The sequence below is a fragment of the Desmodus rotundus genome, chromosome 12, assembly GCF_022682495.2.
Source record: "Desmodus rotundus isolate HL8 chromosome 12, HLdesRot8A.1, whole genome shotgun sequence".
Lineage (NCBI taxonomy): Eukaryota > Metazoa > Chordata > Mammalia > Chiroptera > Phyllostomidae > Desmodus > Desmodus rotundus.
In genome coordinates, this window is record NC_071398.1 from 60,341,828 (window position 1) to 60,363,840 (window position 22,013).

A 22,013-nucleotide genomic window follows, 5' to 3' on the forward strand; every position below is an offset into this window, starting at 1 on the left:
TAAGCTCATGTCTTGAACGGTGAGGTTGCAAAGTGTAGTTCAGATCTGAGATAGCTCAGCAGAGTCAGCCACCTTGGGTGATGTGAATATCCCCAAGTGACAGGAAGTAAATTAGCACAAGTTGAAATTATCTAAGGCTTGGAGCCACCATTTTCCCAGGAAACCTCCCCCCTGAGTGGGTCCCATGAAAGACCATGAAAAGAAATGGACTTGGCCCATGTGTCTCCAAAAGACCAAATGCAATCAGGGTGAACTGAAATCATCTGCTGGAGCAGATCAGATATTTTAACACCAGTTCTCAGGCCTCAGAAGTGTGCCTGGCTGCTGGTGGATAACCAACACTGTCCCATTTAATTTTTAGACTTGGCTGTTAAACTTGGCCCAGTGTGAGTTTGTTGGATTTGAGGTAGGAAGGTGGAGGATTCCCAGTGGGAAGGCCTGGGTTCTCCCTCAGCGACTGACCAGCTGTGTGACCTTGGACCAGACATTTCACCCCAGGGGAATGTGTCCTCATCCATGCAACCAAGGGGACAAGCCTGCTCTGCTTGTCTTCAAGGGAGACTGAAGAGCAAGTGAGACGGTGTTTGGGACTGTGAAACATTCTGCAAATGCCCAGCATGAGTATGTTCACAGGCAGAACACTGGACCCTCTCTGCTGCTTCACTCTGCCCTCCACTGTGTTTACACGCTGTGGACGTTATCCCTCATTCTTGCAGCAAAACCCTTTGCAGAGCATAAGTTTTAGACCTGGCACTCATCTATGTGGAATTGGCCTATTTACCTCAGCATCCTCTGAGATAAGAAAAAGACTGGAATTACGAGGAAAAATGGGCCCCAAGAGATGTTAGCCAGAGGCACAAAGAATTCCCATCCTGGTTCTTTCTTTCCTAGGGACACTGACATCTACATGCAAAGCTGAAGATTCTCATCAAAAGTTAGGCTCACAGCTCCCCAACCTGCCCCCTTGTCTTCCGCATCTTTTCCCCCTGGATGAAAGGGCTGAGTTTTTTTGAGACGGACACAATATCTGGTACCTGTAAGTGGTGGGCATACAATATTTACCGTATTTGCCATGTATAATGCGCACCCGCATTTTGGAGTGCATTATACACAGGATTATTATACCCATTATTATGCCCATGGTATGTAATCATTATATCCACGTATAATGCACACCCTTATTTTTCCCTCAAAAATTTGGGCAAAAAGTGTGCATTACACATGGCTAAATATGGTACTTGATAAATACTTATAAGGAAAATAAAAATGAAGCTCTACAATTGTTCTCTTATCATCCTACGTGTCTAAAACTACAGATGGAGAAACATGTTTATCATATTTCCACAAGTCTGAGATGCCATTGCTTCAAAGGCTCAGCATTTTTTAGGTACCACAAAGGATGAGAAGGCCCTATCTGTTAGAATATGACACAGTGCTTCCTCACTGTGTCAGTTATAAGCCAAACATCTCGATTTCACAGACATTAAAATGTGAAAGAAACAGGTATCTCGGAACAGATGAAGTGCAGTATGTTCACCAATTCTAAAGGTAAAACTTCCTCCTTTCAGTTCTGATGCATCCTGACATTAACTGTCTCATTTTTAGGCTCAGCTCCTTGCATTCATACATGTTATGCAACAATGCTTTGATATGGGTTGAACAGGGACATTAAATCCATTTTTCTGATGGATGTAATAATTCAAAGTAGTTCTGAGCTTGAATGTATTTTTAGTGCCAACTGTAAAAATTCATCAGAGTCAAAATCAAATGAATTATGTGTTCTATTGTTTCTTACAAGATTTAAAAGCATAAATGCTTAGGGGTGGTTGGCATATCCATTCTGTTTTCTTTCTCCCAAGTAGTGCTTTTTATTGTTTTTTTTGTTGTTGTTGTTCTATTTACTGGTTGATCCTCTGCTGTTGTGTTGCTATCACTTAGTTTATTCTTAGTGGAGGTAAAGCAACTGAACTGTGACCTTCCCATTGCATAGGGAAGTCAGGCATGAGGGACCCACATGACACAAGCACCTGCGTGGGCCAGATATAACGTTTTCTTAAAATGCAAGGCGGAATACGTAGTCTTTCTGGGCAGAAGGGAGCGTGAAGAATACAGGGGAAAAGACACAGCTTCTGTGACAATCCTTTGGAAATTCTTCATGAACTAGTCCTTGCTCATAAAGTCTACAGTTTGGGATAAGAAAAACTCCACCTGTTTCTAGCCTGTTCTTTAGTTACCTTCCTTCTGTGGTATATCAGGGCATTACTTATTCACAACAGCGAAGAGTTATGCCAAAAAATAAATAAATAAAAGAAAGAAAGAGAGAGAGAGAGAGAAGGAAAGAAAGAGAAGAAATGAAAAAGAAGGGACTTCTAATGGCTGGGTGCAGAGGAATGGTCCCAATAATGGGGGCTCCCATGATGCCTTGCTCCCCATGGGGCCCCAGAGCCCACTACTGTGTTGATGGGGAGCAGTAGCCATGGCGCTGGGCAGGAAGCAGGTGAAAAGCTGCTACTGTCTGGTCACTACTAATGTGCCTTGTGCTGACTGTTCTCTCCCCTGCAGTCTGAGTATCACTACGAGTACACCGCGTGTGACAGCACGGGTTCCAGGTGGAGGGTCGCCGTGCCGCACACCCCAGGCCTGTGCACCAGCCTCCCGGACCCTGTCAAGGGCACCGAGTGCTGTAAGCAGCCATCCCGCTCCAGGACCGCCCTGTTACTCAGCTTTGGCCTCTGCCCCAAGCCCCCTTCCATGCAAGCTAGGTCCTTCCTAACTTAAGAAATCAGACCTCTCCCCCAGTGAGTCCCCATCCCAACACTTTAGAGATTTGGTGCGGAAATGTTTTTTCACAGATGCAAACTGGGATCTGAATTTTCTTTTTCTTTTTTTAAACTTAAGTCCCATTAGGGTGTCATGTACGAGTGACTCCAGCTGTATGCCACTCAGATACTGTCTTCAGTGTGCACACATTTTCTTTTCTGCCTGTGCATCTCTCCCGTCCACCTTCAGCAGCTACAATTGGTCATTAGGAAAAGTTGTGATTTGCTTTCATTCTTGAAAAGGGAGCTAAAGGAGATGAATATCTGCAGAGATTAAAATGCTCTGGCATCACTTCAGGGGACAGGAGCCTTCCCGACTGTGGGGTTCCCATGTGGTCCGGGAGGCGGTGACTTGCCTGCAGCTCCTGTCCCCACCTCCGTGAGTCCAAGTCAGGACTCCTCCGCACTTGGCAGCTCACTCCCTGTTTTGGACACGCAAAGGGCGCAACAATAAAAATCAGGGACTACAGTCAAGGGACACTTGAAGATTTGGAAAGCAGACTGAGGGCATTTAAATTCTAAACTAAACTGAGCCTAGTGCCCAGGTCAGTAAGTGAGCAAATAAACACGTGTTAAATTAATGAATGAATATAGCTCAGATCTGAGCAAAACTGAGGTGTGACTAATAGAAACAAGTGAGTCATCTTCAGTTAACCAGGCCAATTTTATCGGGCTCCTCCTATGTGCATATACCCACTCATTTTCCAGCAAAACCTTCTGGAGCTCCTGCTATGTCTGTGTTAGCCACTGAGCCACCATCCCTGGAGGAGCTCAGAGTCTAGGGGGAGGCTCCCATTAATATGATGTGTTAGTACGAGGTGAAAAAGAATGGGAGCTTGGGTACCTATTAGAGATCAGAACCACTTGAGCGAAAGTGTGGATATAGAAGAACACGTGACCGGGATGAAGGCAACACAGGCAGGATGAGGGATGGGGCCGGGGTGGAGAAAGGCCTGTAGCGGTGGATAAGCTGGAAAGTTAGGTTGGGGAAAAGTGCAGAAGACAACGCCAGGCTGAGAGCTTCGTTCCATAACTGAAGGGGCGTGCCTGATTGTTTTTTAAATAACAGGAGTAATAGCACACGCCAATGTTTTAGAATGATACTCCTGACCACAGAATGAGCAGAAACAAGAAACGGGGAACTAGTTAGGAGGATGCTGCAGAGGTTGAGCTAACAGGCCATGGGAATCCCAACCAGCATGGTGGCAGTGGAACCAGAAAGGAGACAGAGGCCAGAGACTCAGGGGTAAAATTCAGGGCTGAAGGGCCAGTGCCTTTCAGAGGGGTTGGCACGAGAGACCACAGTATCCTCTTCCCCAGGGCGGTCTCTGAATGGGCAAGACTACTCCCTTAGGAAACAACTGTGACCAGGACAAGCCCAAGTCCCTCAGCAAGGCAGAGCTTCCACAGCCCAAACTCTTTTTCTTTCTGAAGTAACAGCTTCATTGTGATATAATCTACATGTCATAAAATTCACCCCCTTAAGGTATAAAATTCACTAGTTTTTAGAATATTCACAGAGTTGCATAACCATCACCACTATCTAATGTCAGAATATGATCATCACCCTGAGAGGAAACATCAAATCCATCAGCAGTCTCTCCCCTTGGCCCCTCCCCCAAGTCTCTGGCCCTTCCAAACTCACGGTCTGTCTCTGTGGACTTGCCTGCCGGGACAGTCCATGTTAATGGGATCGGACAAGACGTGCATGGCCCTAAATCTTAGTGGGCTGACCGCCTAGATCTCCATCCTCTGCTCCTCCCTTCAGGGTGCCCACCACCTGCCCATCTCTCCTGGGGCAGCAGCAGCCTCACCACCCCACCTTTGTTGTTGCCCTGTGTTCCAGCCTTTTCCTGTAAAGCCGGGGAGTTTCTGGACATGAAGGACCAGTCGTGTAAGCCCTGTGCGGAGGGCCGCTACTCGCTGGGCACGGGCATCCGGTTCGACGAGTGGGACGAGCTGCCGCATGGCTTCGCCAGCCTCTCAGCCAACATGGAGATCGATGACAGCACCACCGAGTCCACCGAGAACTGCACTTTGTGAGTCGCCCTGTCCCCGTCCTCTTCTACCCCCTGTGCTCCCTCCTCCCGTGCTGGGGAAGGGGCTGCAGGGACCACTCCCCTCCTGCTCTGCAGGCTGGTCAGGGAGGGCGTAAAAGAGGGAGCCAAGCTGCCAGGGTGAGGGCTGGAACAGGTCCCCACAGCACTGTCACTGTTGGATGGGACATCCGTCCACCTTGGCCCATTCACTGACCTAAGCTTCCTAGTGATGGACAGGCATTTGTGACGGGTGAAAAACATGGGTAAATAGCCCTGACCACTGTGGCTCAATGGGTTGGACATCATCCCACAAAGCAAAAGGTCATCGGTTCAATTCCTAGTCAGGGCACAGGCCTGGGTCGCAGGTTTGGTCCCAGTCGGGGCACGTACGAGAGGCAACCAATCAGTGTTTCTCTCTCACATTGATGTTTCTCTCCATTTCTTTTTCTTTTCCTCCCCCTCCCTCTAAAAATAAATTAATTAAATAAATTAAATTTTTTAAAATCCCTGGGAAATAGAGAGAGGTAGATAAGATGGCCAGGGGTCAAATGCCCCAGTCTATTTAAAACGGAGTCCAGTGGGAGTTCCACCATGGAATTCTGGATCAGCAAACATCCTCAGCTTGACTGCAGCACATGTAAGCACTGGGTGTCTTCCTAGCTTTGGCGCTGCCTGTTACCACTGGCCTGCCAAACCTGAGTTCGTAAGTTTGGGGCAGGGGAAGGAGCAGGACCAGAGCTTTGGTCAGTGGTGGTTGAGAGCTTTCATACCCTTTGAGACCATGGTGCCCAGAAAGTTTTCCAGCTCAGAGGGAGATCTTTCCAGTAATTGGAAGCTCAGCCCAGCGTGCTTGGAGAGCTGGTGAACTCTCCTTGTCAAAATCTTTGGATACAGCATTCCAGGGTAGGAGTAAAGTGGTGTGCCTCCCGTTGTTCAGCACTATTCTGGATGCTTTGCCTATACTATTTTCTATTACCTTCAGGAGAGAGGACCCTGTGAAGGAGGTGTGATTGTTCCCATTACAAGAGGAGGGAATGGAGACTCAGCAAGTGAGGTTAAGGGACTCATTCTTTGTTAACCCAGCCCACAACCTGTGAGACTGCAATTCACACCCGGTCCCAACCTTCCTACTGCTCCAAGCCTCCACCTTCAAATAATTCAGTGTGCAAGGCAATGTCGGCCCTGGGGGAGAAGCATGGGGGGTGCATAGATGTCAAAGACAGTCGTCCACTGCTCTTTGTTAAATACTGACAAAGAATATGGGAGAAGAGTACATACATTATGCCAAGGCGATCAAAAGGATAGAAAGGAATTAATAATTGTATTACACTTGGATTTCTGAAACTGGGAGCAGTGTCCCCAATTCTATACTTCAATCTCCTAGAAATACCATTGTCAGAGCCAGGCAGCAGGCATTTCATAGTCCAAGTTTAACGTTATATTAGAGTTCAAATTATGTGTCAAAATCATTAGCATGATGACACCGGCATCAGAGATAAAGCTAGAGAGGATTAATGCTGGAAGGAGAGGGAATGTGTGGGTTAAGACAGCCACCCCCACCTGGGTCCCAATAGAGAGCATGGGCATGATCAACCCGACTGAGGGGCAGGCCTGGCTCACTCAAGCGAAGAAGAGGGTCTCTGTCTCTGGGGACTGCACTGGAAGTTCAGAAGTCGTTACTTTTCAGCAAGGCAGGATGTGGGCTGGTTAATAAAATAACTCGTGTTTCCACGACACACATCCAGAGGGCCCGGATCTCCAAGCATCCATGACATCCCTAGGAGTGGGGAAGGACGTTTCTTCTCTAGAAATGGGGAGGAGGAGGCCATCCAGAGAGGTTTTGTGACTTGCTCACCACCCCACAGAAAGGCAGTAACTGAGCTGGTACCGAGATACCAAGTGTCTGGTACTTAGTGAGCCCATGTCCACTGCCTCCAACCTGACCCCAGCCAGCGTCACCTCCTGCCTGCTCTGCCTCTAATGCCTCCCAGCCAGTCCTCCTTTCACACCCAGCCTCCACCAGGCCACTGTCCATTCAGCAGCCAGACTGATCTTCTTTGTTTTTTTTAAGATTTTATTTACTTTTAGAGACAGGGGAAGGAAGGCTGAAAGAGATGGAGAGAAACATCAATGTGAGAGACAAACATCGATTGGTTACCTCTCATGTGCGCCCCAACTGGGGAGCAAACCTGCAACGCAGCCATGTGCCCTGATTGGGAATCAAACTGGTGACCTTTTGCTTTGCGGGATGACACTCAACTAACTGAGCCACACTGGCCAGCGCCAGACTGATCTTCTTAAAACACAAATCCAATCACAGTACTTTCCTGCTGAAAATTCTAGATTCTGTTGGTTCCTATTGCTCTTCGAATGAAACTCAGCACCTTGCCAGGCCTTCAGGCCCCATCTGGCCTGTGCCCATTTCTCCAGCCTCTCTCAATGCCTCCCTTCTTGCTTGCTAGGCTCTGGCCACGCTGCCGCCATGACGGCCACGCTCTGTCCCCCCTTGGGGACTTCGAACACTCTTCTCCCAGCCCACTCCTGCTTCACCCTCAGGCCTCTGCCTGCACGTCCCTTCCTCAAAGAAGCCAGCCCTGACCCCACTGACTCCTATTACACCTTTGCATCATCTCGTGTTTCTCCGTATGGCACTTATCACAGTTATTATGAGGTGACTAATTGTGTGATTAAGTTTCTATCTCCTCAACTATAAACAGAATGCGAGCTCCAAGAAGGAGGGGGCCAGGTCTGTCTTGGTTTTTTGTTGTATGTCCAGCATCTAACATCTGGCACAAAGTTGACAAGAAATAAATGACTGGGAACAAAATAGGCCAATCCAACGAGTTTCCATAGAAGGGTCCTGAGCTTTCGGGGGCTCCTCCTTGGTCCCTGGATGAATGTTCCAGGACCAGGAAACAGTCCTTAGACCCAGGCCTGGGATAAGCAAGAGGGAATAGGAGGGAAGGAGGAGTAACAGAGAAGGACTGTCGTGTGTCAGCAGAGAAGGAAAGACAGAAGCCCAAGTAGTGGGAAGATGAAACAAGAATGAGAAAGAGAGATGTAAACATTAGAAAGGGCTTCAAACATTGGAAGCCTCCTAAGCATTCCTATGCAGTTTCTTCTTTCTAACTTGAACTTCTAAAACAGTGCTACACAGCAAGAGCCAGGCCTGGTGTCTGGGTGGCCGCCATGTGAGAATTCCTCTAGAAAACATGCCTCTTCCCCCAGGGCCATGGCTCAACAAAGCCGGTATGGGCAGGTCACAGCTAACTGGCTGCGAGCCAGTTTCCCAAGTACTTCCGTGCCTCGGTTTCCTCATCTTAAAAAACAGTGCTCGTCTCTGAGGCTGTGGTAAGGACAAAACGAGATGGCATGTGTGAGGAATTTGGAGCCATGCCCGGAACCAGAAGTCAGTGAAGCCCTGTTGTCCTGACTGAATGTGAAATGATCCTCACCAGGGACAGCTCTAACAAACACCAGAACGGTGATGCACTTTGCGAATGTAACCCACTTATGATATCCTTTTAATTATTCATCCACCCTCAGGAGTTATTTATAGCTGATGCCGCGGAGCACGTCCGCACTAAGTGTTGTCTCTGTTAATGGAAGAAGTCAGCGCCATTAGGTTAGCTGGCGTGTCTCAGAGGAGCTCAGCACAGCAATTCTGGATGTGTTTCCATTTGAGAATGACATTAACCATTGAAGAACTGGAGATACCATGTTATTCTGACAAACAAAAGGGAAACCAGCAGACTAATCTGAAGCCCCCTTAATAGGGCATTATTAATAATTGGAGACCCGAGCTGGTTTCAAACCAAACAGTGACTTGGTGGGAGCATAATATGGGGGCACTTCTTTTTGGTTCCTTGGTCAGGAGATCATGCTTTTTTTTTTAAAGATTTTTTTTCTTTAGTTTTAGATAGAGGGGATGGGAGGGAGGAAGAGAAGGAATGAAATATCAGTGTGTGGTTGCCTCTCACATGCCCTGCACTGGGGACCTGGCCTGCAACCCAGGCATGTGCTCTGACTGGGGATTGAACCGGCGACCCTTTGCAGTCCAGCGCGCACTGAGCCACACCAGCCAGGGCTGGAGGTCATTCTTTACTGAGCATTTCAGGTCTAAGCTTCTGCTTGTGAATCACAAATCCAGGATTCCCCCAGAAGCCTAGAAGGTCAACAAAGCCTGATGGGCCGTGCCCCTGATGGTGAACTGGGCCCCGACTCCAACCCACAGGTCCAAGTGGGTTCCCCTGGGTGACTACATCGCCTCCAACACAGATGAGTGCACGGCCACACTGATGTATGCCGTCAACCTGAAGCAGTCGGGCACCGTCAGCTTCGAGTACTACTACCCAGACTCCAGCATCATCTTTGAGTTTTTTGTAAGCCCCTGGCCAAGGGGGAGGGTGGGAGGCAAAGACTCTCCATGGCTCAGACTCCTTCTCAGGAATCACCAGCACAGTCCTGCTCGGGAAATTCCCACAGTTGTTTTGTCTCTGGAGAGAACTGTGGGCAGAATGCGCTGAGGCTTCAAGAGACAGGGGACTCCGAGGGGAAGAGTAGAGTGCGGGAGGTCCTCGGGTTCTCCCTGCTCAGACATGAACACGCATGTGACAGCTCCTCTGAGTTACAAGCTGTTTCTTTGTGTGTGTGACAAGCTCCTGCCCTCCTTCAAGGCTCCTGTGTTCTGAGCTCTGGTTCCTAGAGGGATGGGCAGCTCTTCTCCCATAAGAAGGGGCCTCTGGAAGGCTGCTGCAGCGTGGGTGGGGGAAGAAACCCATTTCCTTAGAAGGCTGAGACTCTGATCCCAAACTCCTGCTGCCTCAGGTCCAGAACGACCAGTGCCAGCCCAGTGTGGATGACTCCAGGTGGATGAGAACCACGGAGAAAGGCTGGGAATTCCACAGTGTGAGTACCATACCAGCCTTCTGCCGCCTTGCCTAGAGATGCCAGCCTTTCCTAGAAATCCCAGAGAAGGGACCAAGGGCCTTTCCTCCAGGGAGTGCCTCCTCCCAGTCTGGGCTTCCACCCCTGTCTGCCTAGATGACAGGGGTCTGACATGGTGAGGAAAGTGTTAGCTTCTCTCCTCTTGAGTTGATGGAATATGGGTGTGGGCTGACGTGTTGCTCCGATGGCTTGATCCCAAGGGTCAGCCGCTTTCTGGCTTTAAGGACCAGGTCTTCTGGGGGAGGTGGGGGAGCGTGGATGAATAGAACAGAGAAGAATGAGGGGGCTCCAGTCACCCTATGGTCGGTACCTCCACGTCCCTCCATCTCTCTTGCCATGGGGATGCTCACAGTGTACGTGACTGAGGGAGAAGCAGGGAAGGGCGGGAGAGGAGGAGGAGGAGGCTTAGAGGGACAGAGGAGCTAAGCTAAGATGGGAGGAAGGGCAAAGCTGAGGGAGTGGGGGAGGATCAGAATAGGCACTGCCATGCAGACTGGAGGAGGAGGGGTCCCAACGAGAGGCTAACCCAGTGCTTTAGGAGCACCTCTCTCTGAGGCGGAGCTAACTCTTCCTGTCTGTGGCTTTTAGGTAGAGCTTAATCGAGGCAATAATGTCCTCTATTGGAGAACCACAGCCTTCTCGGTGTGGTCCAAAGTTTCCAAGCCTGTGCTGGTGAGAAACATCGCCATAACAGGTATGGAGAGTGGGGCTGGGGTCTGGGCTGGATTTCTGTCCTGTGACTCTTCAGGGGGAGGCTGGGGGTCAGTCCCCAGGGGCCTCGGTCTCTAGGCTCAACTTTTGCTTTTCTACGTTCTTCCTTTTCAGGGGTGGCCTACACTTCCGAATGCTTCCCCTGCAAACCCGGCACGTACGCAGACAAGCAGGGCTCCTCTTTCTGCAAAGTTTGTCCAGAAAACTCATATTCAAACAAGGGAGAGACTTCTTGTCACCAGTGTGACCCTGACAAATACTCAGGTGATGTTTCTGAGGGCAGGAAGGGTTTGGTGGGGGTTACCAATGGGGAGAAACAGGAAGTAGAGCCATGTTCTGGTCAAGCTCTGGACTGATAATTCTTTTTTTTTTTAATCCTCACCAGAGAACATGCCCATTGACCTTAGAGACAGGGGAAGGGAGAGAGAGGGAGAGAAGCATCATGTGAGAGAGAAACATCGAGGGGTTGCCTCTTGCATGCACCCTGACCTGGGACAGAACCCGCAACCTAGGCATGTGCCCCGACCAGGACTCACCAGCAATCGAATCCGCAACCTTTTGGTTTATGGGACGATGCTCCACCCAACTGGGCCACACCGGCCAGGGCCAGACTGATATTGTCAAGCTCTTGCTTTCTGGGTCCTGGAAGAGCCTTGCCAATCCACATTCCACCCATCACTCTAAAATAAAAATGAAGTCATTTGAGAGGCATTTATTGAGCCTCCACTATTTGCCAGGTGCTATTCTAGGTGCTCATAGGTGAATGTATCAGTGAATGAAATAGACAAAGCACCCTGTCTTCATGGGATTTACAGTCTGGAGGGGGTAAGACAGACAACAAAAAACAGCTAACCATAAAAATAAATATATAAAAATGTATATCAGGTGTTAGACTGTAAAAAGTACATGGCAAAAAGGGAAAGCAACTCAGGGTTAGAGGACTTAGGAGAGCCAGGGAAAGGGGCTGCAATCTTTTTAGTTTTTAAGCAACAACATTTTTGAAATGAAACCTCGCCCATTAGGAGGTTATAATTACCAAAGGCATAGTGGATAAAGGGTGTACGCATTACCAGAGGTAATTTAGAAGCCATGAGGCTGTATTGATGGTTAAGTCGCTTTGGGAACAAGGGCTAAAGACAGCGGTTACAACTTCCTCAGCCTGAGCGTCCACTGACTTCAAGGCAGGACTTTTTAGAAAGTCCAGGGTTCCCTGGAACACAGTTTGCAAACCACTGTTCTAAGGGAAGCAGCCTATTTCTATAGCCTCTGGAGAGGTTCCTGAAGCTTCCCAGCTCAAGAAACAGGACTTGGTCATTGGAGGGGATTTCGGGGGCAGCAGGGCTCTGGTGTAGAATGGGCAGTGCTCCCAGATGGCCCTGGGCTCAGGCAGTCAGGTGGCTGGCGAGGGGGCCAGTGTCCAGGACAGGCTCTGAAAACACTCCGGAGTAGGGAGACGGAGTCCCTTCTCTGCCCCTGCAAACACTCACAGCCATTTTATTTCTTCTTTCCTACACAGAACCATACACAAACCCAGTTCCAGGCGCTCTTAACACAGGTGCACAGCATGTGTTTGCTCAGCCAAGACCCGCCACTGACCTTGTGAACTGCTTATTTTTACATGATTCCTAAAATAAAAATCCTGTTTCTCTACACATATCTTGGCAAAGGAGTATAGGTTTCAGCAAGAACAGGGATGTTTAGATCTTGGGGGAAGTCTTTATCTGTAAGTCTAAATTCCTGTTCATCTACTTCAGGTTCTTATTCCTCTTCCCCACTCTGTCAATGGCAGCCTTTGTTAGTCTAAGTCTCCGGCTCCCTTTCCCAGCCCAGCTGTTGCACAAGGCTTTGAATGGCAAGGTGGTTCTGTAGTTTGATTGACTCTGTGTAAACTGGTTTTTACCCAGAGAGCTGTTATGAAAGCGTTAGGTTGGGAGCCTGAATTCTCCTTCTGCCACTGATTTCCCAATCCATCCCTTTGGCTGGGGAGTGAGGATGAGCATGGTAAGCTTGTTGACCGCCTCACCAGCTAGGGGTACAAAGAGAGTCACGTTTCTTTGGGATGTGACTGACTCACCAGAATACAGCATCAGTGGGAAGCTGGGAAAATGCAGAGAGGGTCTGATGAAAGCTTATGGTGGAATGTGCATGAAGGAAGTGACAGAAGACCCTGTGACCATTTAGTCACCCATTTACAACTAAGTCCTGGGTGCCAGCTAGGTGCCAGGGCTTGAGCTTGGTGCTAAGGTTAGAGCTGGTACCCGCCTTCCAGCTTAGCTGAGAAGGAGGAACATGGTCATAGGAACATCTAAGTATAGTAACGTCATGGTGTAGGAGGTGCTGGGGTGAGAGCGCTGAGTGTGGGGTGCAGTGGAGGCCAAGAAGGGAAGTGGCCATTTCTCTCCGGGGAGAGAGGAAAGGCTTCACTGGCTGTGGTCCTGAGAGATGAGCTGAGTCTGAAAGAGGGCAGGATGTTCTGGAAGAAGTGTGAGCCGAAGCCAAAAGGCTCAGGGAACTCTGAGTAACTAGCATGGCCGCGGCTCACTCGGAGAGAGGGCACATCCAAGGCTGAGAGGTGGGCAGGGGACAGATTGCGGTTCAGTCCTCTGTACCATTGCTCAAAAATTGAGATTTCATGCTTTCAGCAGTGGGTGGGAGCTATTAAGGAATTTTAAGCTGGGGAGTGACATGACCTGGCTTGTGCTTTTGAAAGACCACTCTGGCTACCATTTGGAGAATGGATGAGGAAAAGAATGGCTGGCTGGAGGCGAAGGTCCCAGCTGGGAGATTTTGCAACAGGCAGCGTTGCTGGTACGCAGCACCCAGGCTAACGCAGAGCCACTGGGCGTGGGGATGTTAAGGACAAAGGCTTGCCTGAAAGCATCTTCTCATTGATAGCTAAAATTTGATTATTAGGATTAACTCCTTTGTGTTACATTCAATATCAGGGATCCATTTCCTAAGAGAATAGCATGGGACTTAAGAGCGTGAACCCCAGAACTGCATTACTACGGTTCAAATCCCTGCTCCATCATGTGATAGCTGTGCCACCTTGGGCGAGTTATTTGTCTGGGCCTCAGTTTAATCATCTATCAAATGGGCTGACAATAGTCATATCTACCTCACAGTGTTACTTTGTGGATGAAATAATACAGATAAAGGACTTAGAGCAGTGCCCAGCATTTACTAATTCATTTACATGAAGGCCTGTCCCAGCAGTCCCCTGCCAATACAAAAACACTGTTGACACAGATAATAATAATATGTCACTCGTATAGTGCTTTACAGTCTACACAATATTACCCCATTTATCACTCACAGCATAGCACAAGAGTGACTTCCCCACTTACAAGTGAATAAAGAGCCGCTCAGAGAGTTTCAGGACTTTGCCCAGTCTGGGCTGGAGTCTGAGCTGGGCCACGTGTTCATCAGGCACTCACACCCTCACGGTAAATGTTTTCTTTTGATAAAATGGGTCAGAATGAGAACGCTGCACTCCTGAAGGCAGGGGGCAGACACTGTAAGGAGGAGGAAGGTGCAGAAAGAGTCCCCAAGATTAACTTTATATTCTCACAGTTTCAGCCAGGGCCAATCCTACAGGAATCACTTTGTATTTTCTCCAACATCTAGGCCAAGCTTTTAAACTTGACTAGTACCCGACTTAAATACCGTGATGAAACCTGAGCCTGGCAAGTGAGGTCTGTCTCAGCATTTGGGTCAATCATTTATTAACACCGCCTTGGCAGCTGTCCGTGTGTAAACAGCTGGACCATTTTTGCTGAAACCTGGAGCTAGCATGCCAGGTTGAGCAAATATTTGACCAGCAGAGAAAGGCCCCTGTGTGGAAGGCACTTTCTAACAGGCAACTTGCAATTTGCTAGACCAATATGCAAGGTCCTGGGAAATGGTGTGTTTTCAGCCTCTCCCCACAAGTTTCTCCTGACCAGGTCGGGCAAAGGCAGGAGTCCCTGATTTCTCTTGCTGAGTTAGGCCTTCTGCTTTTAACCAAGTCAATGAGCAGAGGAGACCCCAGCTGCTTCTCAGCCAGTCGTTCCCTCTTGCCCAAGCTAATAAGATGGGGACAGAAGAGGCGCGGGATGCGTGGCTGTGGGAACCCCCCCCCCCCCCCCCCCCGTGCAGGCAAACACAGCAGTAACTGGGAAATTTTCTGATCTAGGAACCCACTTGGTGCCTTGGGAAGAAGAAGAGGTAAATTGAGAAATAAGCCCTTAACTGGAAGGGAGGGAGAGAAAGACACTTTTAATCCTTACTAAAAATCCCATGATAGTTACCAAATAAAAGTAATCCCTACAAACCCAGGCAGTAAGAGGTATCAGCATTTAGTGAGTCCCTACTTACAGCCTGCTGGGTGCACTGGCGCCACCCAAGGAGATATTGTTACTCCTGCTCTCAGGCTCAGAGAGGTCAAGCAACTTGCCTAAAGTGACACAGCTATAAATGATTAAGCGGGATCCAAACCCAGGCCTGACTTGACCCCTGCTTCCACTCTGCCATACTGCTGGTCAGGCAACAGCGAATGAGGCAGTCTCCTGTCATCAAACACTGACCTGCAGGTGACACCATAGTCACGTTGGGAGTAGCGGTGACAGCAGCAGTACTAGCATTGTACCGGCATTCTATAAAGCAGGGATCTTTACTCTGGGGACAGTAAATTTCTTGGAAATTTAATGTATGAGTTATGTATATTTTTCTGGATAGAGAAAACAGATCTTTTTTTCTTTCAAGTTCTCAAAGGGGTGCATAATTTTAAAAAGGTGAAATCCATTGCTTTAAAGAGGGATTCACTGAAATCATTCCTGCTCTCCAGGTGTTTATAGGGTTAAAGCAGAACAAACCCAGACATGAGGAGCATACAGAGAGCAGAATAAATAAAATGGTTTTTCATCAGGTGCAGCGAGAGTGCTGGGATGATCGGGGGGTGAGGGGAATGGAAGGGAAATACTAAGAGAAAAGTCAGAGAAAGAATTAGAATAGGAGCATGAAGACACTGGCCGAAGCTCCCCTGTTTCACTTCAGCCCCTCAGGAGTGGAAGCCACACGCAGTCGGGATTCTGAGGCGCCTGGAAGGTGGCGGAATTCAGGGAGGTTGGGTTGGTGGTGGTTAGCGTGGGCTACCGCCCACCCTCACGGCTGGCCCTCTGGCAGTGCCCTTCTCCACAGTGCAGCCCAGTGGTTCCTCAGCAGCAGCAGGGAGGGGTGCAGGGGGCTCACTGAGCCTGGCTTTCGGGACGGTAGAGTCTGCCACTGAGGCCAGGGGAAGGGTCAGCGTGCAGGTGTTTCCGCCCTTGGCAATACCTGTGCGTGCCGTACCCCAGGGTCTGGGGGCCCCTGGCGGCATGACCAAGTGCTCAGGCACTCTGCTTTCCTATGTAACTTCAAATGTTTGTTTTTGCTTTTGCCATTTAGAGAAAGGATCCTCTTCCTGCAAAAGACGCCCGGCCTGCACAGACAAAGACTACTTCTACACACACACGGCCTGTGATGCCAACGGAGAGGTAGGTGGCACGGCCCCGGGCCCCTCTGCCTGCTCCCTGGGCTTTGCCACACTTGGAGTTTCAGTGGTCCCTGAATCTGGCACCAGAGAAAACCCCAGAGACTTACATGGTGATGCGGGGGCCCATCGGGGCAAAACCAGATGGCCTCACTCATTTTTAGGCCAGACACTGTTTTTGCCACCTGTTTTTGCCACTGTTTTTGTCCCCTTGCAGTTTCATAGGCTCTGTTTCAAAAAGCCGTTTCATCTTGATTTCTTCTATTCGCTTAGCCCCTCTGGACAACGGCTGCCCACGCACACTTGTCTCCTACACTTGCCCCTCTTCCTGGCTCACTCACTCTCTGCCGGTTCCCTCGTTCCCCCAGGACCTCTACTGCAGAAAGGCCTTCCTTTGTAGTCTGCATGTTCTGAGGATGAACCGCTGTGCCGGACATGGAGCACCAGAGGGGGAGTCAGAGACTCTAAGGCAGGCCCCTGTCCTCAGGGAGCGTGGAGGCAGGAGAGAGATGGGCCTGACCAAGGCAACAAGATGTGCGGGGCGCTGGGACCCCAGCAGAGGAGTGACCAGGACCCCCCCAGGCAGGGAAGGCCTCTCCAAGGAGGTCATTTGTTCACTTCAACAGTCAGCCACTATGCTAGGGACCAGGTGCTCAGCAGTTAGCCAAACCCAGGGAACGCCTGCTCTCAGGGAGCTTAATTCTCGTTGGGGAGCGAGTGTGGAGAGACGCCAGATGGATAACAAAGGGGCATGTGGCATATCAGATGGTAATATGTGGTAGGGAGGAGAAATAAAACAGAATCAGCAGAGAGAGGATGACAGAGGGTGCAGAAGCTATTTTAGAGAGGGCAGGGATGACCTCTCGGAGGAGGTGACATTTGAGAGAGACCCGAATGGGGTGAGGCTGTCCAGGCAGAAGGCACGGCCGCAGTGGAGGAGGCAGGCTTGTGCTGTGAGTGCCAGGACCAGCAGCCAGTGAACAGGGATGGGACTTGAGGGTGCGTGCGGAAGGATCTGTCTCAGGTCAGATTCTCTGATGAATTGTCTGCATCTCCAAAGCAGGGCTTCTCCAGAAGAGAGAATCAGGAGTCAGGAAATCTGCATTCAGCACTGAGCACAAGCTTGGCTATTAGCATGCACCAGCGTTTGCTGGCTGGCTGGCTGGCTGGCTGGCTGGCTGGCTGAATTCTTCGGCTAGCTGAGCGCAGGATAAAGGCTGGTCCTTAACAGTGCTTGTTTTTCACAGCCACCTAGCATCCCCCACTCTCCAACCCCCTCACTTTTGGAGCATCATCTCCTTCCCTGCAGCCAAGTGAGAATGGCCATACATCTTGGCAGCTGCACCTCAGATTCTGTCCTGTAGTGTCTGGGGTTCCGTGTGACCTTGCAAAAATGGTCATTTTCTTGGCCTCAGTTGAGCCACTGATTACATGAGGGCAGTCTCCTCCTCTCTGGGCACATCCTGTGGCTGAAGGTGGATGTCTTTCCTCCCTTCTGCTCCACCCCTCCCCTCCCACTTGGGCCCAGGACTCCCAGGTCCACAGTGTGCTGTTTCTCTTGCCCACTGACCTGACGGCTGTTCCTCTTCCCTACCCCCGCCCCACCCAGCGTTACTGAGCCGTAACTGCCATAACGCTCTGTCAGTTTAAGGTGTGAGCATGTTGGCCTGATATACTTACATTACTGTAAAATGAGGACCAGTCTGGTGTCGGCTAACACCTCCACCACATCACGCAATTACCCTTTCTTCTTTATGGCGAGCACACTGAAGATCGACACTCTCAGCAACTCTCCAGTATATAATACCTTACTATGAACTGTAACCACCAAGCTGCACCGTATATCCCCGTAACTGAATGGTCCTGTAACTGGAAGTATGTGCCCTTAGACCAGCACAGCCCTTCTTGCCTCAATGTCCCAGGACACGGTGCCCACACCCCACGTGGGTGGTTATCCCTGAGTATGAGACTGTTGCCTCGCTCAATGGTGAGCTCCCGGAGGGCAAGGGCCATGCCTCTCCCATTCATTTCTCAGCCACCACGTCTGGTCTGGCACAGAAGTGTATTAGTTTTCTATGAATGTCAATTGAATAAATGAAAAAGCAAAGAAAACACCCAGAAGACAAAATGGGACACCTCAGTCACCCGCTCCTTCCCCGGGGCTTATGTAGGCTACCCCCACTCCGTGCCCTTGCTGCTCTGGGGTTTCACCAGCCACTGTCTCTGTAGCCTTGGTAGCACTAAGATTCCACGTGGGAATGAGAGCTTCCTCTGGAGACAGCGGGTGCCCCCACCCCATCACACGAGTCCTCATTAGGTGTGTCCCTCTTCATCCAGTCGCCATGCACTCAACACGCACGCATTGAGCACCACCACGTGCCAGAACTGGGGCAGGTGCTAGAGACACATCAGCGACCAAAACGAAGATCCCCGCGCTGGTGGCGCTTTCGAGGTATCCCAGAGTCTCCCTGCCTTCTTGATCCCTTTCTGCAGACACAGCTCATGTACAAATGGGCCCACCCGAAAATCTGTGGCGAGGACCTCGAGGGGGCGGTGACGCTGCCCGCCTCCGGCACGAAGACCCGCTGCCCGCCATGCAACCCCGGCTTCTTCAAAACCAACCACAGCGCCTGCGAGCCCTGCCCTTACGGGTCATATTCCAACGGCTCCGGTAACCCCTTTCCCGCCTGCGACCTGCGCCTCATCCGTCCCCACGTCACCCACGGGAGCGGGCTGCGTGGGCGTGCAGGGTGGTCGGCTGCCCTCCTGAGGGAAGCAGTGAGGGCCAGGCAGCCCAAGGACTCAGTTCGGGAGAAGAGCAGTCGAGGTGGGCTGTGTCTGTGAGTTAGTCACACGGGAGCACTGCCTGCTCTTCTCATTCCGTCTGCAAGGGTGACTCGGGCCTGCAGGTACCCTTTCCTCATGGCAGAGGCCCCCAGCACGTGGCAGGGATGCTAACCAGAAGGTCTGGGGAGCTGGGATGGACAGCTTGACGCACACGAACCGATAGGCCATGCTGCAGAGAGCAGTTAGGGGGAATTTGTGCACCTATCCATGGAATGCATGAACTGCTCATAAGGTGACCATAAGTTATTGGCCACCTTATGAGTAGTTCTAGCCCGAACTGTGTGGATCAGGCTAGAAGATATGTTTAAGTTTTGAAAGGAAAAAGTAGGTGGGCAAGGAGGAGAGCTGGAACACGGGAAGGAAGGGTCCATGTCTGCGGCCCGAGTTTGTTAAGTGCGCTGCCAGGGTGTTTCTGGTTAGCTGGACGGAGCTGCACAGCGGTGCCCAGCACCACCCTTGTCTTGCTGCTCGTGACTGTTGCACTCGTCTGGGTGACAGCAGCTCCAGTCAGGGTGGCCGCAGCCTCCTTGCTGAAGGCCTGGATCTTGTGGTCCCCCCAGATTGTAGCCACTGCCCAGCTGGGACGGAGCCTGTCGTGGGATTCGAATACAAATGGTGGAACACGCTGCCCACGAACATGGAAACGACCGTTCTCAGTGGGATCAACTTTGAGTACAAGGGCATGACGGGTAAGGGCCCCCCCACACCCACCGCAAGCTCCCAGCTCCCTGCACACCCCCAGTGGCCCTTCTAGTGTCACGTTTGCGTACTAGTGGTGTCCGGAGAAGAAGGAAGCTGAGCCAGCCACACTTTCCCTGGAAAGTTCCACTCCTCGTGGGCAAATTTTCTGCCAAATCCAGTGTCAGAGACAGAAACTGAGCTAGAAACATTAAGCACACGTCCCAGAGGCCTTGCCCTGAGAGCTTCAGGGCCTTTGACTAGAGTTGGGGGGTAGGCGCAACACGGCCTGGTTCGGCAGTGGCTCTGGGTGCCTCAGAGGACAGTGTCACCTCCCCCAGAGCATCACGCGGGTGCACATTTGCCCTGCGCCCTGCACCCCTGGGGCGCTGACTCTCTGCTCTCCTTTCCCAGGCTGGGAGGTGGCCGGCGATCACATTTACACAGCCGTTGGGGCCTCAGACAACGACTTCATGATTCTGACTCTGGTTGTGCCAGGATTTAGGTGAGGAATACAAAGCCAGAGGGAAGCCGGCGCCACGCTGGCCACGCCCACATCCCACACACCTTGGAACGCAGTGGGAGAGGGCTCTGGCGTGTGGCAGAGTTGGTTCAGAAGGAGGGAGCAACCTGGACGCTGCCCCTGCTGCCTGCCTGCCCCTCTCCCATCCCCTCTGGCTTCTTCCCTTAATTGGCCACATGCTCCTTAAACTGTTCCTGCTTACAGCATCAGATAAGGTTTTTTTAAAAATTGTTTTGAATAGGGTCAGAAGTGCCCGTAGGCAGTTCATCTTTATTTGGGGCCAGAAGATTGGGAGGGTGATTCTTACTGTCACATTTGTCCCCTTATTCCAAGAAGATCTAGGACAGTAGCAATGTGTTTGCCATTAAAAAATACTACAGACAGTGTGGTACAATGGAATGAGCCCTGGACCGGGAAACCGGGCGCTTGAACTTCGCCACCTACTGGCTTTGTGACCTTGGGAGGGTCTCCAGGCCCCTGTGGGCTTCAGGCGCCTGGACTGTGAAGCGAGGGGACCGGCCATCTGGGACTCTGGGCCAGCTCAGGTTGGATGGCTCTCCCAGTCCATTCATTAGCACAGCTGTGCAGATGGGAGCGGGGACCCGGAGGTCCTCAGAATTCAAGAAATGGCCAACACCAGAAAAATGCCACAAACAGATTTCTAAAACCAAAGTGAACTCTTCTGCCCACGTGCACTTAAAACACGAGGGGGAACCACTGGTTGGGCAGCCCGATTGCCAGTTTGGCTTCTCCATTCCCTCCTTCAGCTCCCCACTTTCCAGCCATGGGACAGTGCTCAGGCCATGGTAGTGGCTCAGAAGGTATTTAGTTCCCTTCCCTTCATTTATATCACTCAAGGCTGAGAGACATAGCCCATGTTTGGTACATAAGAACATTTTCTAGGCTTTTTGGGGGTAACGTTCCCAAAAGTCCTTTCCAACTTGCAAATCTGATCACCGTAGTAAAGGCTTCCACACCTCACCCACTCACTCCCCCACCCACCACCCTCCTCCACCTCCCTGGCTCTGTGCCTGGCTGTCTCTTCCCCAAAGGAAGGACCAGCCTGAGACCTTTGCTGAAGAGATTCTAAGTTGAAATATCTGCTTACTCAACCCAGGCAAAGCTCCCACTATCCCAGAGAGTGAACTGCTAAGGGAATGCAGACAATTTACCTCTATGACAGTGGTGCTTGTCAAGCTTTCATGCCCATCTGCATCATCTAGGGATCGTGTTAACGTGCAGGTTCTCATTCAGGGGCCTGGGGAGGGGCCCGAGGTTCTGAATGTCTCATAAGCTCTGGGCGATGGTGATGCTGCTGGTTTGGGGACCACACTCTGCTTGGGGGGCTGTATTTTACACACTTCCACATCTGCTGGGGCCTCAGATCCCACCATAGTGACGAGAGGTAAATAGGGAAGATACGATTACCTCCATCTCACAGATGAGAACACTACAGTCTGCTAGGTCACAGCCACACAGCTAAAGTGGCAGAGCTGGACCTCGCCCAGGCTCTCTGCAACATGCTCAGAACTTCACCCTGTGCCCCAGCTGGCCCTCTACTGGCCTCTGGGCTCTTCAGTAAGCACCAGCTGGCCTCTGGTGCTGACTTTTAATTTCCGACCCACAGGCCTCCACAGTCAGTGATGGCAGACACAGAGAATAAAGAGGTGGCCAGGATCACATTTGTCTTCGAGACCATCTGCTCTGTAGACTGCCAGCTCTACTTCATGGTGGTATGTCTTCCCTCCTTTGCCTGCTTTGGGGTCCCCAAGGTGGGCTATTGGGAGGGCTGGCCCCCTCGGCCCCTTTGGAGCATCAACATAGTGGACACCCTGCTCATGGGATTTCACAGAGGAAGGGCCCAGACTTCATCAGGGACCTCCCAGTTGAGCGTGGGTCTGGGCACTGTGACAGCCCCAGGTGGCAGCAGTGTGGGCGCC

The 22,013-nt window shown here is 50.8% G+C and overlaps 1 protein-coding gene and 1 long non-coding RNA gene across 2 annotated transcripts in view; one reads left to right on the plus strand and one right to left on the minus strand.

Annotated features, from left to right (window-relative positions):
* The window catches only part of ELAPOR1 (endosome-lysosome associated apoptosis and autophagy regulator 1), a 48,618-nt gene that overhangs the window by 14,173 nt on the left and 12,432 nt on the right, over positions 1 to 22,013 (plus strand). Inside the window, exons 2-12 of the mRNA XM_024570635.4 lie at positions 2,563 to 2,683; positions 4,666 to 4,858; positions 9,093 to 9,240; positions 9,686 to 9,766; positions 10,394 to 10,499; positions 10,631 to 10,780; positions 15,941 to 16,029; positions 18,519 to 18,696; positions 19,433 to 19,561; positions 19,965 to 20,055; positions 21,701 to 21,806. Coding sequence (XP_024426403.3) covers positions 2,563 to 2,683; positions 4,666 to 4,858; positions 9,093 to 9,240; positions 9,686 to 9,766; positions 10,394 to 10,499; positions 10,631 to 10,780; positions 15,941 to 16,029; positions 18,519 to 18,696; positions 19,433 to 19,561; positions 19,965 to 20,055; positions 21,701 to 21,806 — 1,392 coding nt within the window. The remainder of the gene's footprint in view (positions 1 to 2,562; positions 2,684 to 4,665; positions 4,859 to 9,092; positions 9,241 to 9,685; positions 9,767 to 10,393; positions 10,500 to 10,630; positions 10,781 to 15,940; positions 16,030 to 18,518; positions 18,697 to 19,432; positions 19,562 to 19,964; positions 20,056 to 21,700; positions 21,807 to 22,013) is intronic.
* Positions 10,788 to 22,013, minus strand: part of LOC128779787 (uncharacterized) — a 29,223-nt gene continuing 17,997 nt past the window's right edge. The window contains exon 4 of the long non-coding RNA XR_008425843.2: positions 10,788 to 11,196. This is a non-coding gene — a long non-coding RNA (uncharacterized lncRNA). The remainder of the gene's footprint in view (positions 11,197 to 22,013) is intronic.